The 15,787-nt window shown below is 43.8% G+C and overlaps 2 protein-coding genes across 7 annotated transcripts in view; one reads left to right on the top strand and one right to left on the bottom strand.

Annotated features, from left to right (window-relative positions):
* ninj1 (ninjurin 1) overlaps positions 1–15,787 on the top strand; it is a 59,683-nt gene that overhangs the window by 19,273 nt on the left and 24,623 nt on the right. For both annotated transcript variants that reach the window (XM_068051755.1, XM_068051756.1), the window contains exons 2-3: positions 6,913–7,138; positions 10,458–10,634. In XM_068051755.1, coding sequence (XP_067907856.1) covers positions 6,913–7,138; positions 10,458–10,618 — 387 coding nt within the window. In that variant the 3' untranslated portion in view covers positions 10,619–10,634. The remainder of the gene's footprint in view (positions 1–6,912; positions 7,139–10,457; positions 10,635–15,787) is intronic.
* The window catches only part of LOC137380102 (uncharacterized), a 92,226-nt gene continuing 81,976 nt past the window's right edge, over positions 5,538–15,787 (bottom strand). The window contains exon 6 of one of the 5 annotated variants that reach the window (XM_068051742.1): positions 5,538–5,825. In XM_068051742.1, the coding sequence (XP_067907843.1) occupies positions 5,679–5,825 (147 nt within the window). In that variant the 3' untranslated portion in view covers positions 5,538–5,678. The remainder of the gene's footprint in view (positions 5,826–15,787) is intronic. The other 4 variants (XM_068051751.1, XM_068051739.1, XM_068051740.1 and 1 more) reach the window with 4 other exon arrangements.

Below are 15,787 nucleotides of genomic sequence, written 5' to 3'. Positions count from 1 at the left end.
CTAACTCACTTTGCGAATAGAGTTACTGTGAATCTGAATGGATCACGCTTCTTACCTCTGTTTCCTCCTTTACGACACTCCTTAAAACCTACGTCTTTGACCAAGCTTTTGGTCTTCTGTCTCAATATCTGCTTAGGTGGCTCAGTGCCAAATATTGTTGGATAATACTCCTGTGAATCACCATGGTACATTTTACTACGTTAAAGGTGCTATATAAATGCAAGTAGTTGTTGTTGTTACTGCCCTACTGGCAAGTACAGTTTGTCAATTCAGACAAGTAAGAGCTGTTTTAGAAAATGATTTATAACTTAAAATTTAATCTGCTTGCATAGTGCGGATGCAAAAAGGTTACTTTTTTTGCTTCGTTTGATGACAAGTTTACCAAACCAACATTTTGATTTTGTCTGTTTTGTTGTACATAGTTCTCTAAAAGGGCTAATACTTAAGGTTTAAAAGTACCTAGCCAAATGCCATCATATCAGTACTAAAATCTGTCAGAGCTGGGTGAAAATACAGAGACAGCCTTGTGCAGATGCCAGTTAAGAACATAGAACATAGAACAGTACAGCACAGTACAGGCCCTTCGGCCCACGATGTTGTGCCGAACCTTTAACCTACTCTAAGATCAAACTAACTACCTACCCTTCATTCTACTATCATCCATGTACCTATCCAAGAGTCGCTTAAATGCCCCTAATGTATCTGGTTCTACTACCACCACTGGCAGCGCATTCCACGCACCCACCACTCTCTGTGTAAAGAACCTACCTCTGACATCTCCCCGAAACCTTCCTCCAATCACCTTAGAATTATGCCCCCTGGCGAAAGCCCTTTCCACCCTGGGAAAAATCCTCTAACGATCCACTCTATCTATGCCTCTCATCATCTTGTACCCCTCTATCAAGTCACCTCTCATCCTTCTTCGCTCCAATGAGAAAAGCCCTAGCTCCCTCAATCTTTCTTCGTAAGACATGCCCTCCAGTCCAGGCAGCATCCTGGTAAATCTCCTCTGCACCCTCTCTAAAGCTTCCACATCCTTCCTATAATGAGGCGACCAGAACTGAACACAATATTCCAAATGTGGTCGAACCAGGGCCTTATAGAGCTGCAGCATAACCTCGCGGCTCTTAAACTCAATCCCCCTGTTAATGAAAGCAAACACACCATACGCCTTCTGAACAACCCTATCAACTTGGGTGGCAACCTTGAGCGATCTATGGACATGGACCCCAAGATCCCTCTGTTCCTCCACACTACCAAGAATCCTGTCTTTAAGCCTGTATTCCGCATTCAAATTCGACCTTCCAAAATGAATCACTTCACACTTTTCCAGGTTGAACTCCATCTGCCACTTCTCAGCCCAGCTCTGCATCCTGTCAATGTCCCATTGCAACCTACAACAGCCTTCCACACTATCTACAACTCCAGGAACCTTCGTGTCATCGGCAAACTTGCTAACTCAGCATTCCACTTCCTCATCCAAGTCATTTACAAAAGTCACAAAGAGCAGAGGTCCCAGAACAGATCCTTGTGGAACACCACTGGTCACCAAGCTCCATGCTGAATACTTTCCATCTACTACCACCCTCTGTCTTCTATGGGCCTGCCAATTTTGTATCCAGACAGCCAACTTTCCCTGAATCCCATGCCTCCTTACTGTCTGAATGAGCCTACCATGGGGAACCTTATCAAACGCCTTGCTAAAATCCATATACACCACATCCACTGCTCTTCCTTCATCAATGTGTTTTGTCACATCTTCAAAGAATTCAATAAGGCTTGTGAGGCATGACCTGCCCCTCACAAAGCCATGCTGACTGTCTCTAATCAAACCATGCTTTTCCAAATAATCATAAATCCTGTCTCTCAGAATCCTCTCCAATAATTTGCCCACTACCGACGTAAGACTGACTGGTCTATAATTCCCAGGGTTATCCCTATTCCCTTTCTTGAACAAGGGAACAACATTTGCCACCCTCCAATCATCCGGTACTACTCCAGTGGACAGTGAAGACACAAAGATCATCGCCAAAGGCGTAGCAATCTCTTCCCTCGCTTCCCGTAATATCCTTGGGTATATCCCGTCTGGCCCCGGGGACTTATCTGTCCTCATATCATTCAGAATTTCCAGCACATCCTCCCTCTTAACCTCAACCTGTTCGAGCATATCAGCCTGTTCCACGCTGTCCTCACAAACGACCAGGTCCCTCTCACTAGTGAATACTGAAGCAAAGTATTCATTAAGGACCTCCCCTACCTCCTCCGACTCCAGGCACAAGTTCCCTCCACTATCCCTGATCAGCCCTACCCTCACTCTGGCCATCCTCTTGTTCCTCACATAAGTGCAGAACGCCTTGGGATTTTCCTTAATCCTACCCGCCAAGACTTTTTCATGGCCCCTTCTAGCTCTCCGAAGTCCATTCTTCAGTTCCTTCCTGTCTACCTTGTAACCTTCTGGAGCCTGTCAGATTCTTGCTTCCTCAACCTTAAGTAAGCTTCCTTCTTCCTCTTGACTAGCTGTTCCACATCTCTTGTCATCCAAGGTTCCTTCACCCTACCATCCCTTCCCTGCCTCATCGGGACAAACCTATCCGGCAGTCGCAGCAAGTGCTCCCTAAACAACCTCCACATTTCTGTCGTGCATTTCTCTGAGAACATCTGTTGCCAATTTATGCTCCCCAGTTCCTGCCTAACAGCATTGTAATTCCCCCTCCCCCAATTAAATATTTTCCCATTCCGTCTGCTCCTGTCCCTCTCCATGACTATAGTAAAGGTCAGGGAGTTGTGATCACTATCACCGAAATGCTCTCCCACCAAGAGATCTGCCACCTGGTCTAGTTTGTTGCCAAGCACCAAGTCCAACATAGCTTCCCCTCTAGTCAGCCTATCTACATATTGAGTCAGGAAACCTTCCTGGACACACCTGACAAAAACTGCTCCATCCAAACTATTTGCACTAAGGAGGTTTCAATCAATATTGGGGAAGTTGAAGTCACCCATGACAACAACCCTGTTACTTCTGCACCTTTCCAAAATCTGCCTCCCAATCTGTTCCTCCATGTCTCTGTTGCTATTGGGGGGTCTATAGAAAACTCCCAACAAAGTGACTGCTTCTTTTCCTGTTTCTGACTTCCACCCATAATGACTCAGTAGACAAACCCTCCTCGACGACCTCCCTTTCTGCAGCTGTGATACTATCCCTGATTAACAATGCCACTCCCCCACCTCTTTTACCTCCCTCCCTATTCCTTTTGAAACATCTAAACCCTGGAACATCCAACGTCCATTCCTGCCCCTGTGATATCCACGTCTCCGTAATGGCCACAACATCGTAGCTCCAAGTACTGATCCATGCTCTAAGTTCATCACCCTTATTCCTGACACTTCTTGCGTTAAAATAGACACACTTCAACCCATCCTACTGGCTGCAACTTTTGCCCTGTCAACTGTCTAACCTTCCTCACAGATTCTCTGCACTTGGTATCTGCCTGTTCAACAGCTACCCCATCCACTGATCCGTGGCTCATCCGTCCCATACCCCTGCCAAACTAGTTTAAACCCTCCCGAAGAGCTCTAGCAAACCTCCCGCCAGGATATTGGTGCCCCTCCAGTTCAGATGCAACCCGTCCTTCTTGTACAGGTCCCACCTTCCCCAGAAGGTATCCCAATGATCCACATATCTGAATCCCTCCCTCCTACACCAGTTCTGCAGCCACGTGTTCAGCTGCACTCGGTCCCTGTTTCTAGCCTCACTAGCACGTGGCACCGGTAACAATCCTGAGAATACTACTCTGCTTGTCCTGCCTTTCAGCTTCCAACCTAACTCCCTATATTCGCTTTTCAGGTCCTCATCCCTTTTCCTAGCTATGTCATTGGTACCGATATGTACCACGACCTCTGGCTGCTTCCCCTCCCCCTTAAGAATCCTGTGGATTATCAGGTAATTTGCCATTCATTTCAACAGGAAAAAGGCACTTTTTATTTAGGATCCAAGTAACAATGATTTGAACTGTATTATAAGATGACAGAATATCCATACACTTTACAATTAAATCCTGCACAACCTATTGCTGTGTGTGTGCCGAGAAATGATCAAATGTGGATAGATACACCAACATACAGTTTGTTGCAAAAAAAAAAAAATTTGCTTCACAATTGTCCCTAATAAATGTCAGGTCTGAAATATAGGCTGGACTTTTACTCCCCCCTTCCCCCCCCCCCCCCCCCCCCCACAGAGTGGGATGGTAGTGAGGGGAGGGGCATAAAATGGAGCAGGAGGCTTGGGGGTGGGGGGGCGGGCAGTTAACCGTCACTTAAGGATCTCCGCCCGCTGCCACAGGGATTTTACCCTTGGCTGGTAGGCGGTCCAGGCCTGAGAAAAGCTGCCTGTTAAAAGTAGGCGGCTTTCTGACAGCCTGTGGGGGGGGGGCTCTCCTGATCAGGCACCCTGTGCCCAATGGAGGGCTGCCCCCGATGCCCCAACCACCCCCAATGCCCAACACACACCCCGTACCCCCAATCGAGCACCCTTGCCTCGCCAGGGCCTGACCGATTTCCCTCAGCGAGGCCCCAAAAACATACCCGTTCCCCAGGGCTCCCCGACATCTTCCGTCTTCAGCTGGGTTGCAGTCCCAGCAGCGGCCACCACTCCCGGTGGCCAGCAGCTCCCTCAGGTGGATCTCCCTGCCTCAATGAGGTCCTACCTCAGACTAATTAAGAGCTTGGGAACCACAAAATGTGGTCTGGATCCCCAGGGCAGGTGGAGGCGGATCGCCACCGACTTTTTGGTCGGATGGCTCCCATCCACCGAGGGTAAAATTCCAGCCATAGTGTCAAGGAGTTTCCTTAGATTTTTTTTTTAACCAGCATCAGGACTTCACTGGCATGTTATTTGCAAGACAATTCCCACTATGCATGATGAATACTCCCTCGCCATCTGTCATTCTTTATTAAGGCGCTCTATAAGTGCAAGTAGTTGTCGTCTGCAGAAGGTATACCATTAGCAAGGTTGACCTATTTGAAGCTGAAGACTGCCCTCAGATAGAGGCACAGGTGCAAGCTGCATGAGATTGTGACTGAAGTCCATGTATCAATATACTGCATTTTAAGAATCACAGAATATGAAGACGTGCATTTACTTTCAGGACACTTCTAGAACTACTGTGGTATTTCTAAACTAGTTGTGGGTAAACACATAAATACTAAAAGGTTTAACAAAAACATTCAATATAAACAGTTAAATATGATTGAGTTCCTTTAATTGTTGTTAGGAACATTTTAATTATCCCATTGTGTTAATCTACCAAAATTGGCCAAATATTGATCTTATCATCTGTTCTAGCACATCATCTACATAAATATTTACATGAACTACATTTCCACTGCAGTGTTTCAAAAAACCAAGCATATAATTATCATGTAATGTACTCTAAAGGATTCTCGATATCTCCTGACCTCAGACTAGAACCAACCAGCAATGTTGTTCACAAAACAAGAGAAAACACAGTATTTCCTAAACAATTTGTTCTTCCAAAATCTCTTGACTTTAGGCATACAAAGAGACTGTTAGACACTCAGTAAGATAGATGATTCAAGATTTTTAATACCAATTTGGCGTATCAAAATTTTGGATGCATTTGATTTGACATTTTGGGAATAGAATTGTTGCTATATTTAGCTTAATATGAAGTGCTGAAAAATTTATTAAAGATGGGGTTTGTCAACCTGTCATACATACAGTAACTCATGTTTAAGTAAATTAAGAACACAGAAAAGCCCTTAATAAAACAGAAAACACTGGCAATATTCAGCACGTCAGGCAGCATCTGTGGAGAGAAAAACAGAGTTAACATTTCAGGTCAATGACCTATCATACTTTAGAACAGTATCATTGTATAAATTGTTCCATGTTAATGAATCAAAAGGGTTTCAGTAGTCATTATGCTTAAAAGTTACATTAATGCAAATAGAACAAAGCGATTTTAGTAATTATAACTAATTAAAATAGTCTTTTCCCAGTTACTGAAAAATTTTGAAACATTGTAGGTGTATGTAGTGTACATGCAGGTTAATAAACAGTTCTCATTTCATCTAGATACAAATGATGTAGTTGTAAAATTTAGATTAATTGGAAAACACTAACTCCAAAAGCTAAATATCCTAGACTTACAGAAAGGATGATTCTTGTATAAAACATGAATTATCCTAACAAATAGTAATTGCTTTTCTGTGGCTTTGCTCACAGGTAGTGAATATCAACTGTTGTCTTCAAGTGAAGCAGTGATAAAAGAATGGGGAATAATTAGACCAGGGAAAGCAGGCATAATTTCATCTCCATTTTAAAGTTATACAGTTTGTGCTTATTTTTGTATATATTTTGATTTTATATCATTTATAGGTGCTTTGGGAAGCAGAGTAGTAGGATCTAACTGTACTTCATAAATTACCATCAATATTGCAATTTTGGATCATAAGAGTTTCTCTGCAGTGTAGACAAAGAGATGCAAAACTGAGGTGCCACAGGGCCATCACTGATGGGAGGGTATAATTACAGTGTGACAAGTTTGCATTGGCAGTTTCCATTATAAATATGGAATTGTAATGGAAAAGATTGACATGTAAATATGACAATAGGAAATATGATTTTTTAGACAAAAAGTGTACACAGATGTAAGATTTCCTAATGTATTGAGGATATACAAGGACTTAAGTGTCTTATAGTACCTTAATGGCCATTACATAAATCTAAATCGCTGTTTGATGGTTAATGTTCCCCAGAGAAAATTTAACCAGGCGACATTGTAGTCAAGAACCAGTCAGATTTTTGAGAAATACAATCAAACAATGTGAAATTTTAAGTTTTATCTGTTCCACAAACTTAATTTTGTTCTCAACACATTTTTCATACAACAGAATCTATCCAGGAGACAAAGACGACCCATCAACTTCAATCACTATGCCAACAAGAAGAGCGCAGCAGAAAGCATGCTGGATGTCGCCTTGCTGATGGCCAATGCATCCCAGCTCAAAGCAGTGGTTGATCAAGGGTCTACCTTCTCCTACTATCTGCCACTCATCATTCTCATTAGCATATCACTCATGTTTCAGATGTTAGTGGGCATCTTATTAATATTCATTGGTGAGTTAAATGCTGAGGCACATCAAGATAATTACATTTTGAATGGAAGGTCCAATTGTCTGTTATTAGTACTGCACATAGACTCCTAGTGTATTAATTTACAGTATAGAGTAATGGTGCAATAAGATTTGCAGAAGAGAAATTTGTGAATTAAATGCTTTTAAAATCTTTGTAAAATAATGGACTGTGCATTTTTATAAAGAGTTGCTCCTCTGTGAAGAAATTATGGAGAGCGTTTATTTGATTACAACTTATACATTAGCATGTTTGTGAAGGAAACAAGTTTTTCATTGCTATGCTGTGGAATTCTAGTGCATTCTAAGAGGTGATGAAACCCAAATATTCAACTCCTCTCAATTTTCCCTCTCCTTTCCTGAAGGCACCAATTTTTACTGGGGCACAGTTCTACAGGTACTGACTGCTTTCTGATATACCACTTGAGTGGCAGAGCAAGCCCTCAGCTTAGTGGTAGCATTACTACCTCTCGGTCAGGAGATGCAGGATTCAAACCCTACTCCTGACAGTTCTGGCGAGTGGAGGCTGCAGCTCTGGCTTTGAATTGTGCGTTGACATTGAGTGGGGTGCTTGTGTCCAGTGGTATGGGTGGCCCCATCCCTGCCCCATTTTATGAGTTGTGGAAGCCCATTAAACCTTTCTGCCAAGCAACACTAACCACTTTATTGGCTGATCTAAAAAGATGGGGGGAACTATGGAAAAGATGTTCAGGTCAGAGCTTGTCTCTCTGTGAATCCTTCCACTGTCCAAGGGGAGAGCACAAAGATACAAAAATGACCCCAAATGCCTGTTTATCTTATGTGAGCACTGGCAGGCTATTCAAATACTGAAGGCATCAAAGCCAAACCTGACCACTCAACATCTCCCCAACACCTTTAATGGTAATTAGGAGTTAGAATCCTGGCTGAACTGTTTTCTCTTCCTAGCCCATATGTGCTGAGGCCAGTCACTGCAGTTTGGTAGGAATTGAACCTGACATCTCCTGATCTGCACAGCTTGTAGTCCATTACTCATTTAGCCATCTGGGAAAACCTCAATTCTAATGGAGTGGTGATTGCATGTTGAAGTTAAAGAAAGTAATAAAAGAAACTAAATTGGTTGCTGTTTGGAAGTATTAAGTATCACAAATCTAGTCAGCATGAAAGGCAGAGTTACTCTATTCCAAATAATGTGAATGCAAAGTCTTGCCAATGTGGATGAATTAGCAATTGTAAAAACATGACAACCACCAGCACACCCACAATCTGCTCTACACCCAACTACTTTCTGTATTAAAAGAAAAACATGAGAAAATAAAATGTTCACTTGCACCCATACAGTTTCCTTTGACATTTTCAATCTCATGTTCATGCCATCACTAAGACTGTCCACTTCCACCTCCATAACATTACCCAACTTTGCCCCTGTCTCAGATCATCTGCAGCTGAAACCCTCATTCATGCCTTCATGACCTTGAGACTTGACTATTCCAATGCACTCCTGGCTGGTCTCCACATTCTATCCTCTGTAAACTTGAGGTCATCCAGAACTCTGCTGCCTGTTCACCCATCACCCTTGTACTTGCTGACCTACATTGGCTCCCAGTCAAGCAACGTCATGATTTTTAAATTTCTCATCCTTGTTTTCAAATCCTTCCATGGCCTGGCCCCTTCCTAGCTCTGTAATCTCCTCCAGTCTCACAACCATCCAAGATATCTACGCTCCTCTAACTGGCCTCTTGTGCATACCCGATTTTGATCGCTCCACTGTTGGTGGCAGCGGCTTCAGTTGCCTGGGCCCTTAGCTCTGGAATACCCTCCCTGCAAGTCTCCACTTTTCTACTTCACTTTCTTCCTTTAAGACACTCTTAAAACCTACCTCTTTGACCAAGCTTTTGGTCATCTGACCTAATATCTCCCTCCCTGTGTGTTTGTGTCCTATTTTGTTTTATAATGCTCCTATGAAGTGCCTTAGGTCATTTTATTACATTAAAGATGCTATATAAATATAAGTTGTTGTTGATATCTGCATTGTTTCTTCTGGTTAGACCAACCACTTCACGGTGTCAATGCTGCATCAATAAGGCACTAGTGTTTTGCTCAGTCTGCTATGAGACCAAAGTAATTTGTTGCTAATGAAGTAAACAAAATACCACAGATTAGGGACAGGAGCCAGATACAAGGTTTTGCTATATTCCTGATCTCGGCTGTGGTAAGGGGAGTCACTGAGTGAGTATTATTTTCAGGGGCAATGGCAATGCAATGCAAGTTGCAGCACTGCTCAAACCCTGTATCTTTGGGGAAGCTTGCCCAATCCAACTTGAATTTTAACAGTGAGCAATTGATCATGCACACCTTGAATGACCATATTCAGATATATGGTCCACTTCACCTTATGAAATTAGCCCAACCACGTTTTGGACCTAAAAGCAGGACTTTACTGTGAAGGGACAAAATATGTTCCCAGAAGCTTCAGCCTCAAAACAAAAACATCATGCCGTTGAAACTATTTGGAAGCTGCGATAGTTAAACCTTTAAACTCCTCCCCAGATATTTTAATTATATACGTATTCTCTCTATTAATTAAGTTAATTTCATACCAAGAACAGGTTGAGCAAAATAGTACAGTGGCTTGATGATGGTGTTCCTGTATGCCATTTATTTGATCCAGTGTTGAGCGTTGCCGGCAACATTTTCAGTGTTTTATTGTTATTTGCTCCCTTGATGTGGTGAAGTTACCAGTTGAATTAAGGCACTGGGCATAGGATAAATTAACAAAAGTGTATGAACATAACTGCTGTTGACGTTTGATCATAATGCCATCATTTGACAAGTAATGTGATAATCTTTAATACTGAGGAGCAACTCACACTGTATAGATGATATAGTGATACGTCAGACTTTCATTTCTGACTATTGAACCTTCATCCTGAAAGGTAGTATTGTAACCAAGGACAGGAAGCTCTGATTAGACACTCTTGCTGTATTGGTAATAAGCCAGATTTACATTTTGAATGCTTTTATTTTTGCACCATGATTGTTGTTGCAACCAGACTTTCTATTACAGGAAATGCTTACAACATTACAACACTGTCTCTTAAAATGAAAGTGTAATCCAGTCAGCCTTGAAGTAGAAACATTTCAGCTAGGCTGTTGGTGCTCGGATTTAATGCCATAATTTGAATTGCAATTTGAAAATTGCATCTGTAATGAATGGCAACGATATCAGATTGATTTGGCATTTTTGTCTTGCAGTTATTATTTAATGATGCACTTCAAATTTTTCAATTGCATTTACTCAATTACTGTTTTGGTCTCCCTTTCAGTCAAGTATGACCTGAATGACCCCAGGAAGCAAACCAAGCTGGAAATTCTCAACAACATTTCCACAGGCCTAGTGTTCGTAATTGTTATTGTGAATATCTTCATCACAGCATTTGGAGTACAGAGGCCTCATTCTTACCAAGCAGTTCCACAGCATGTTTAGCAACATCTAAAATAAGGTAGATCCATCAATCCTCTTTTCATATCTACTACAAAGCCTATGAAAATGCTTGCCATCTGTTTGCATGTATAAAGTTAAAGCATTTACGAGATGATTATTGGATTATAGCTCAAACGATGTGCAAATTGGCATAGGAATAAGCAGATTACGGAGGTGAACACGTGGCTGAAGCAGTGGTTTTGTTTTATTCATTCATGGGATGTGGGCATCACTGGCTATGCCAGCATTTATTGCCCATCCTTAATTGCTCTTGAGAAGGTGGTGGTGAGATGCCTTCTTGAACCGCTGCAGTCCATGTGAGGTAGGTACACCCACAGTGCTGTTAGGAAGGGAGTTCCTTTGCGCTAGGTATGACTCCAATCAGCAGCGAGTTTTCTCCCTGATTCCCATCGACTCCAGTTTTTCTAGGGCTCCTTGATGTCGAGGGCAGTCACTCTCACCTCACCTCTTGAGTTTGGCTGTTTTGTCCATGTTTGAACCAAGGCTGTAATGAGGTCAGGAGCTGAGTGGCCCTGGCGGAACCCAAACTGAGCAAGACTGAGCAGTTTATTGCTAAGCAAGTGCTGCTTGATGGCACTGTTGATGACACTTTCCATCACTTTACTGATGATTGAGAGTGGACTGATGGGGCGGAAATTGGCCGGGTTGGACTTGTCCTGCTTTTTGTGTACAGGACATAACTGGGAAATTTTCCACATTGCCGGGTCGATGCCAATGTTGTAGCTATACTGGAACAGCTTGGCTAGGGGTGTGGCAAGTTCTGGAGCACAGGTCTTCAATATTGTCAGGTCCCATAGTCTTTGCAGTATCCAGTGCCTTCAGTCGTTTCTTGATATCATGCAGTGTGAATCGAATTGGCTGAAGTCTGGCATCTGTAATGCTGGGGACTTCAGGAGTGGGCCGAGATGGATCATCAACTCGGCACTTCTGCCTGAAGATTGTTGCAAATGCTTCTGCCTTATCTTTTGCACAGATGTGCTGGGCTCCCCCATCATTGAGGATGGGGATATTTGTGGAGCCACCTCCTCCAGTTAGTTGTTTAATTGTCCACCACCATTCACGACTGGATGTGGCAGGACTGCAGAGCTTGGATCTAATCCGTTGGTTATGGGATCGCTTAGCTCCGTCTATTGCATGCTGCTTATGCAGTTTGGCATGCATGTAGTCGTGGGTTGTAGCTTCACCAGGTTGACACCTCATTTTGAGGTATGCCTGGTGCTGCTCCTGGCATGCCCTCCTGCACTCTTCATTGAACCAGGGTTGGTCTCCTGGCTTGATGGTAATGGTAGAGTGGGGGATATGCTGGACCATGAGGTTACAGATTGTGGTTGAGTACAATTCTGCTGCTGATGGCCCACAGCGCCTCATGGATGCCCAGTTTTGCATTGCTAGATCTGTTCGAAATCTATCCCATTTAGCACGGTGATAGTGCCACACAACACGATGGACGGTATCCTCAATGTGAAGGCAGGACTTCGTCTCCACAAGGACTGTGTGGTGGTCACTCCTACCAATGCAGTCATGGACAGAAGCATCTGCGGCAGGCAGATTGGTGAGGACCAGGTCAAGCATGTTTTTCCCTCATGTTGGTTCCCCCACCACCTGCCGCAGACCCAGTCTAGCAGCTATGTCCTTTGGTACTCGGCCAGCACGGTCAGTAGTGGTGCTACCGAGCCACTCTTGGTGATGGACATTGAAGTCCCCCACCCAGAGTACATTTTGTGCCCTTGCCACCCTCAGTGCTTCCTCCAATTGGTGTTCAACATGGAGGAGTACTGACTCATCAGCTGAGGGAGGGCAGTAGGTGGTAATCAGTAGGTTACCTTGCCCATGTTTGACCTGATGCCATGAGACTTCATGGGGTCTTGAGTCGATGTTGAGGACTCCCAGGGTAACTCCCTCCCTACTGTAAACCACTGTCCCGCCACCTCTGCTGGGTCTGTCCTGCCGGTGGGACAGAACATACCCAGGGATAGTGATTGCAGTGTCTGGGACATTGTCTGTAAGGTATGATTCCGTGAGTATGGCTATGTCAGGCTGTTGTTTGACTGGTCTGTGGGACAGCTCTCCCAACTTTGGCGCAAGCCCCCAGATGTTGGTCAGGAGGACATTGCAGGGTCAACAGGGCTGGTTTTACCGTTGTCGTTTCTGGTGCCTAGGTCGATGCCGGGTGGTCCGTCCAGTTTCATTCCTTTTTATTGACTTCGAAGCGGTTAGGTACAACTGAGTGGCTGGCTAGGCCATTTCAGAGGGCATGTAAGAGTTAACCACATTGCTGTGGGTCTGGAGTCACATGTAGGCCAAACCAGGTAAGGACAGCAGATCTCCTTCCCGAAAGGACATTAGTGAACCAGATGGGTTTTTACAACAATTGGCAATGGTTTCATGGCCATCATTAGACTAGCTTTTAATTCCAGATTTATTAATTAAATTCAAATTCCACCTTCTGCTGTGGTGGGATTCGAACCCATGTCTCCAGATCAATATCCTGGGCCTCTGGGTTACCAGTCCAGTGATAATACCGCTACGCCACTGCCTCCCCGTGTGGAAAAGAGGGGTTCTATTTTCATGGGACACTGGCACCAGTACTGGGCCAGGAAAGAACTGTACCGCTGGGACGAGTTAAACTGAACTGGGATGGGAACAGGGTCCTAGCGCTTGAACATGTGGCTGGAGATTTGATGTAGGAGGGAGTGCATCAGATTTCTGAGACATTGGGACCGGTTCTGGGGCAGGTGGGACCTGTACAAGATGGACGAGTTGCATCTTACCAGGACTGGGACGAATATCCTCACAGGGAGATTTGCTAGTGCGTTTGGGGAGGGTTTAAATTAAAAATTGTCAGGGGGATGGGAACCTGAGAGGGAGCTTAATGGGAGGGAAGCAAAACTACTAACTTGTCAGGGATGTGGGAACAAGGAGCAAGTATCAGAGAGGAATATCAAGGTGCACAGAATACTGAGGGAGATGGATAGCACTAGAGTAGGGAATAGTAAGTTATTAGGTGGGGTCAGAGTAAGGGAGAAAGTTATAAAGTCTGAATCAGAGTTAATGTGCATGTATGTGAATGCACAGAATGTGGTTAATAAGATTGGTGAGTTACAGGCGCAGATTGCCATGTGGAAATATGATGATGTGGCTATTACAGAGACCCGGCTCAAAGAAGGGCAGGAGTGGGTGTTAAATATTCCTGGATACAAGGTGTTCAGGAAAGATAGGAAAGGGAAAAAAGGGGGAGGAGTGGTGGTATTGATTAAGGAGAGAATTGCAGTGATGGAGAAAATGATGTCCCAGAGGGGTCAAGGACAGAATCAATTTGGCTAGTGCTAAGGAACAAAAAAGGTGAGATTACATTGCTCGGTGTTGTCTATAGGCCACCAGCTATTGGGAAGGACGTGGAGGAACAAATTTGCAAGGAAATTACAGAGAGGTGCAAAAATTATAGGGTAGTTATAATGGGGGACTTTAATTATCCAAACGTAGACTGGGATAATAGTTGTGTAAAGGGCAGTGAGGGGCAAGAGTTCCGAGAGTGTGTATAGGAAAATCTTCTACAACAATATGTTGCTAGTCCAATGAGAAAGGAGGCACTGCCACACCTGGTTCTTGGGAATAAGGTAGGCCAAGTGGATCAACTATCAGTAGGAGAGCATTTTGTATCGTAAGGTTTAGGCTGACTATGGAAAAAGACAAAGAACAATCCAGGGTAAGAATAATTAACTGGAGGAAGGCTAACTTCATTGGGGTAAGAATGGAGCTGGGGCAAATAAAATTGGAGTCAAAAGCTGGCAGGAAAACCGGTGGATGAACAAAGGGCTACCTTCAAAGAAGAGATAGTTCAGGCACAGTCAAGGTATGTTCCCTTGAAGGGGAAAAGTAGAGCAAACAAATCCAGAGCTCCCTGGATGACAAAAGAGGTAGAGATTAAGATAAAGAAGAAAAAGTATGCTTATGACAGATGCCAGGTAGAAAATACTATTGAGAACCAGGCTCAATATAGAAGGTCGAGAGGGGAAGTGATAAAGCAAATAAGAGAAGCAAAGAGAGAGCATGAAAAGAGACTTGCAGCTAGCATGAAAGGAAATCCCGAAGTTTTCTATAGGCATATAAATGTAAACGGGTGGTAAAAGGAGGAGTCGGGCCGATTAGGGACCAGAAAAGGGATTTACACATGGAGGCAGAGGGCATAGCTAAGGTATTAAATGAATACTTTGCATCTGTCTTTGCCTGGGTTGCACCTTCTTCCTTGGTAATGTTGAAAGTGGAAGTAAGTCGGACACTAGAGTGGTTTAAAATTGATAAAGAGGACGTATTAGATAGGCTGTCTGTACTTAAAGTGGATAAAGCACCAGGACCAGATGAGATGCATCCAAAGATACTGAGGGAAGTGAGGGTGGAAATCGCAGAGGCACTGTCCATAATTTTTCAATCTTCCTTAGACTTGGGGGTGATGCCAGAGGACTGGAGAATTGCAAACGTAACCCCTTGTTCAAAAAAGAGTGTAAAGATAAGCCTAGCAACTACAGGCCAGTCAGTTTGACTTCGGTGGTAGGAAAACTTCTAGAAAAAATAATTCGGGACAAAATCAATAGTCACATGGACTATTAACATGGGTTAATTAAGGAAAGCCAGCATGGATTTCTTAAGGGAAAATCATGTTTTTTTTTAAAGAGATACAGCACTGAAACAGGCCCTTCGGCCCACCGAGTCTGTGCCGACCATCAACTGACCATTTATACTCATCCCATATTCCTACCACATCCCCACCTCCCCCTACCTATATTAAAGGCAATTTATAATGGCCAATTTACCTATCAACCTGCAAGTCTTTGGCTGTGGGAGGAAACTGGAGCACCCGGCGAAAACCCACGCAGTCACAGGGAGAACTTACAAACTCCGCACAGGCAGTACCCAGATTGGAACCCGGGTCGCTGGAGCTGTGAGGCTGCGGTGCTAACCACTGCACCACTGTGCCGTCCAGCTAACTTGCTGGAGTTTTTTGAGGAGGTAACAGAGAGGTTTCATGAGGGCAATGTTGTTGATGCGGTGCACATGGACTTTCTAAAGGCATTTGATACATTGCCACACAGACTTGTGAGCAAACTTGTAGCTCATGGAATAAATGGGATGGTAGCAACATGGATACGAAAT

This window comes from Heterodontus francisci, chromosome 19 (assembly GCF_036365525.1).
Source record: "Heterodontus francisci isolate sHetFra1 chromosome 19, sHetFra1.hap1, whole genome shotgun sequence".
NCBI lineage: Eukaryota > Metazoa > Chordata > Chondrichthyes > Heterodontiformes > Heterodontidae > Heterodontus > Heterodontus francisci.
The sequence above is the reverse complement of the archived record's forward strand: the minus strand, read 5'-3'. Positions and strand labels throughout refer to the sequence as shown.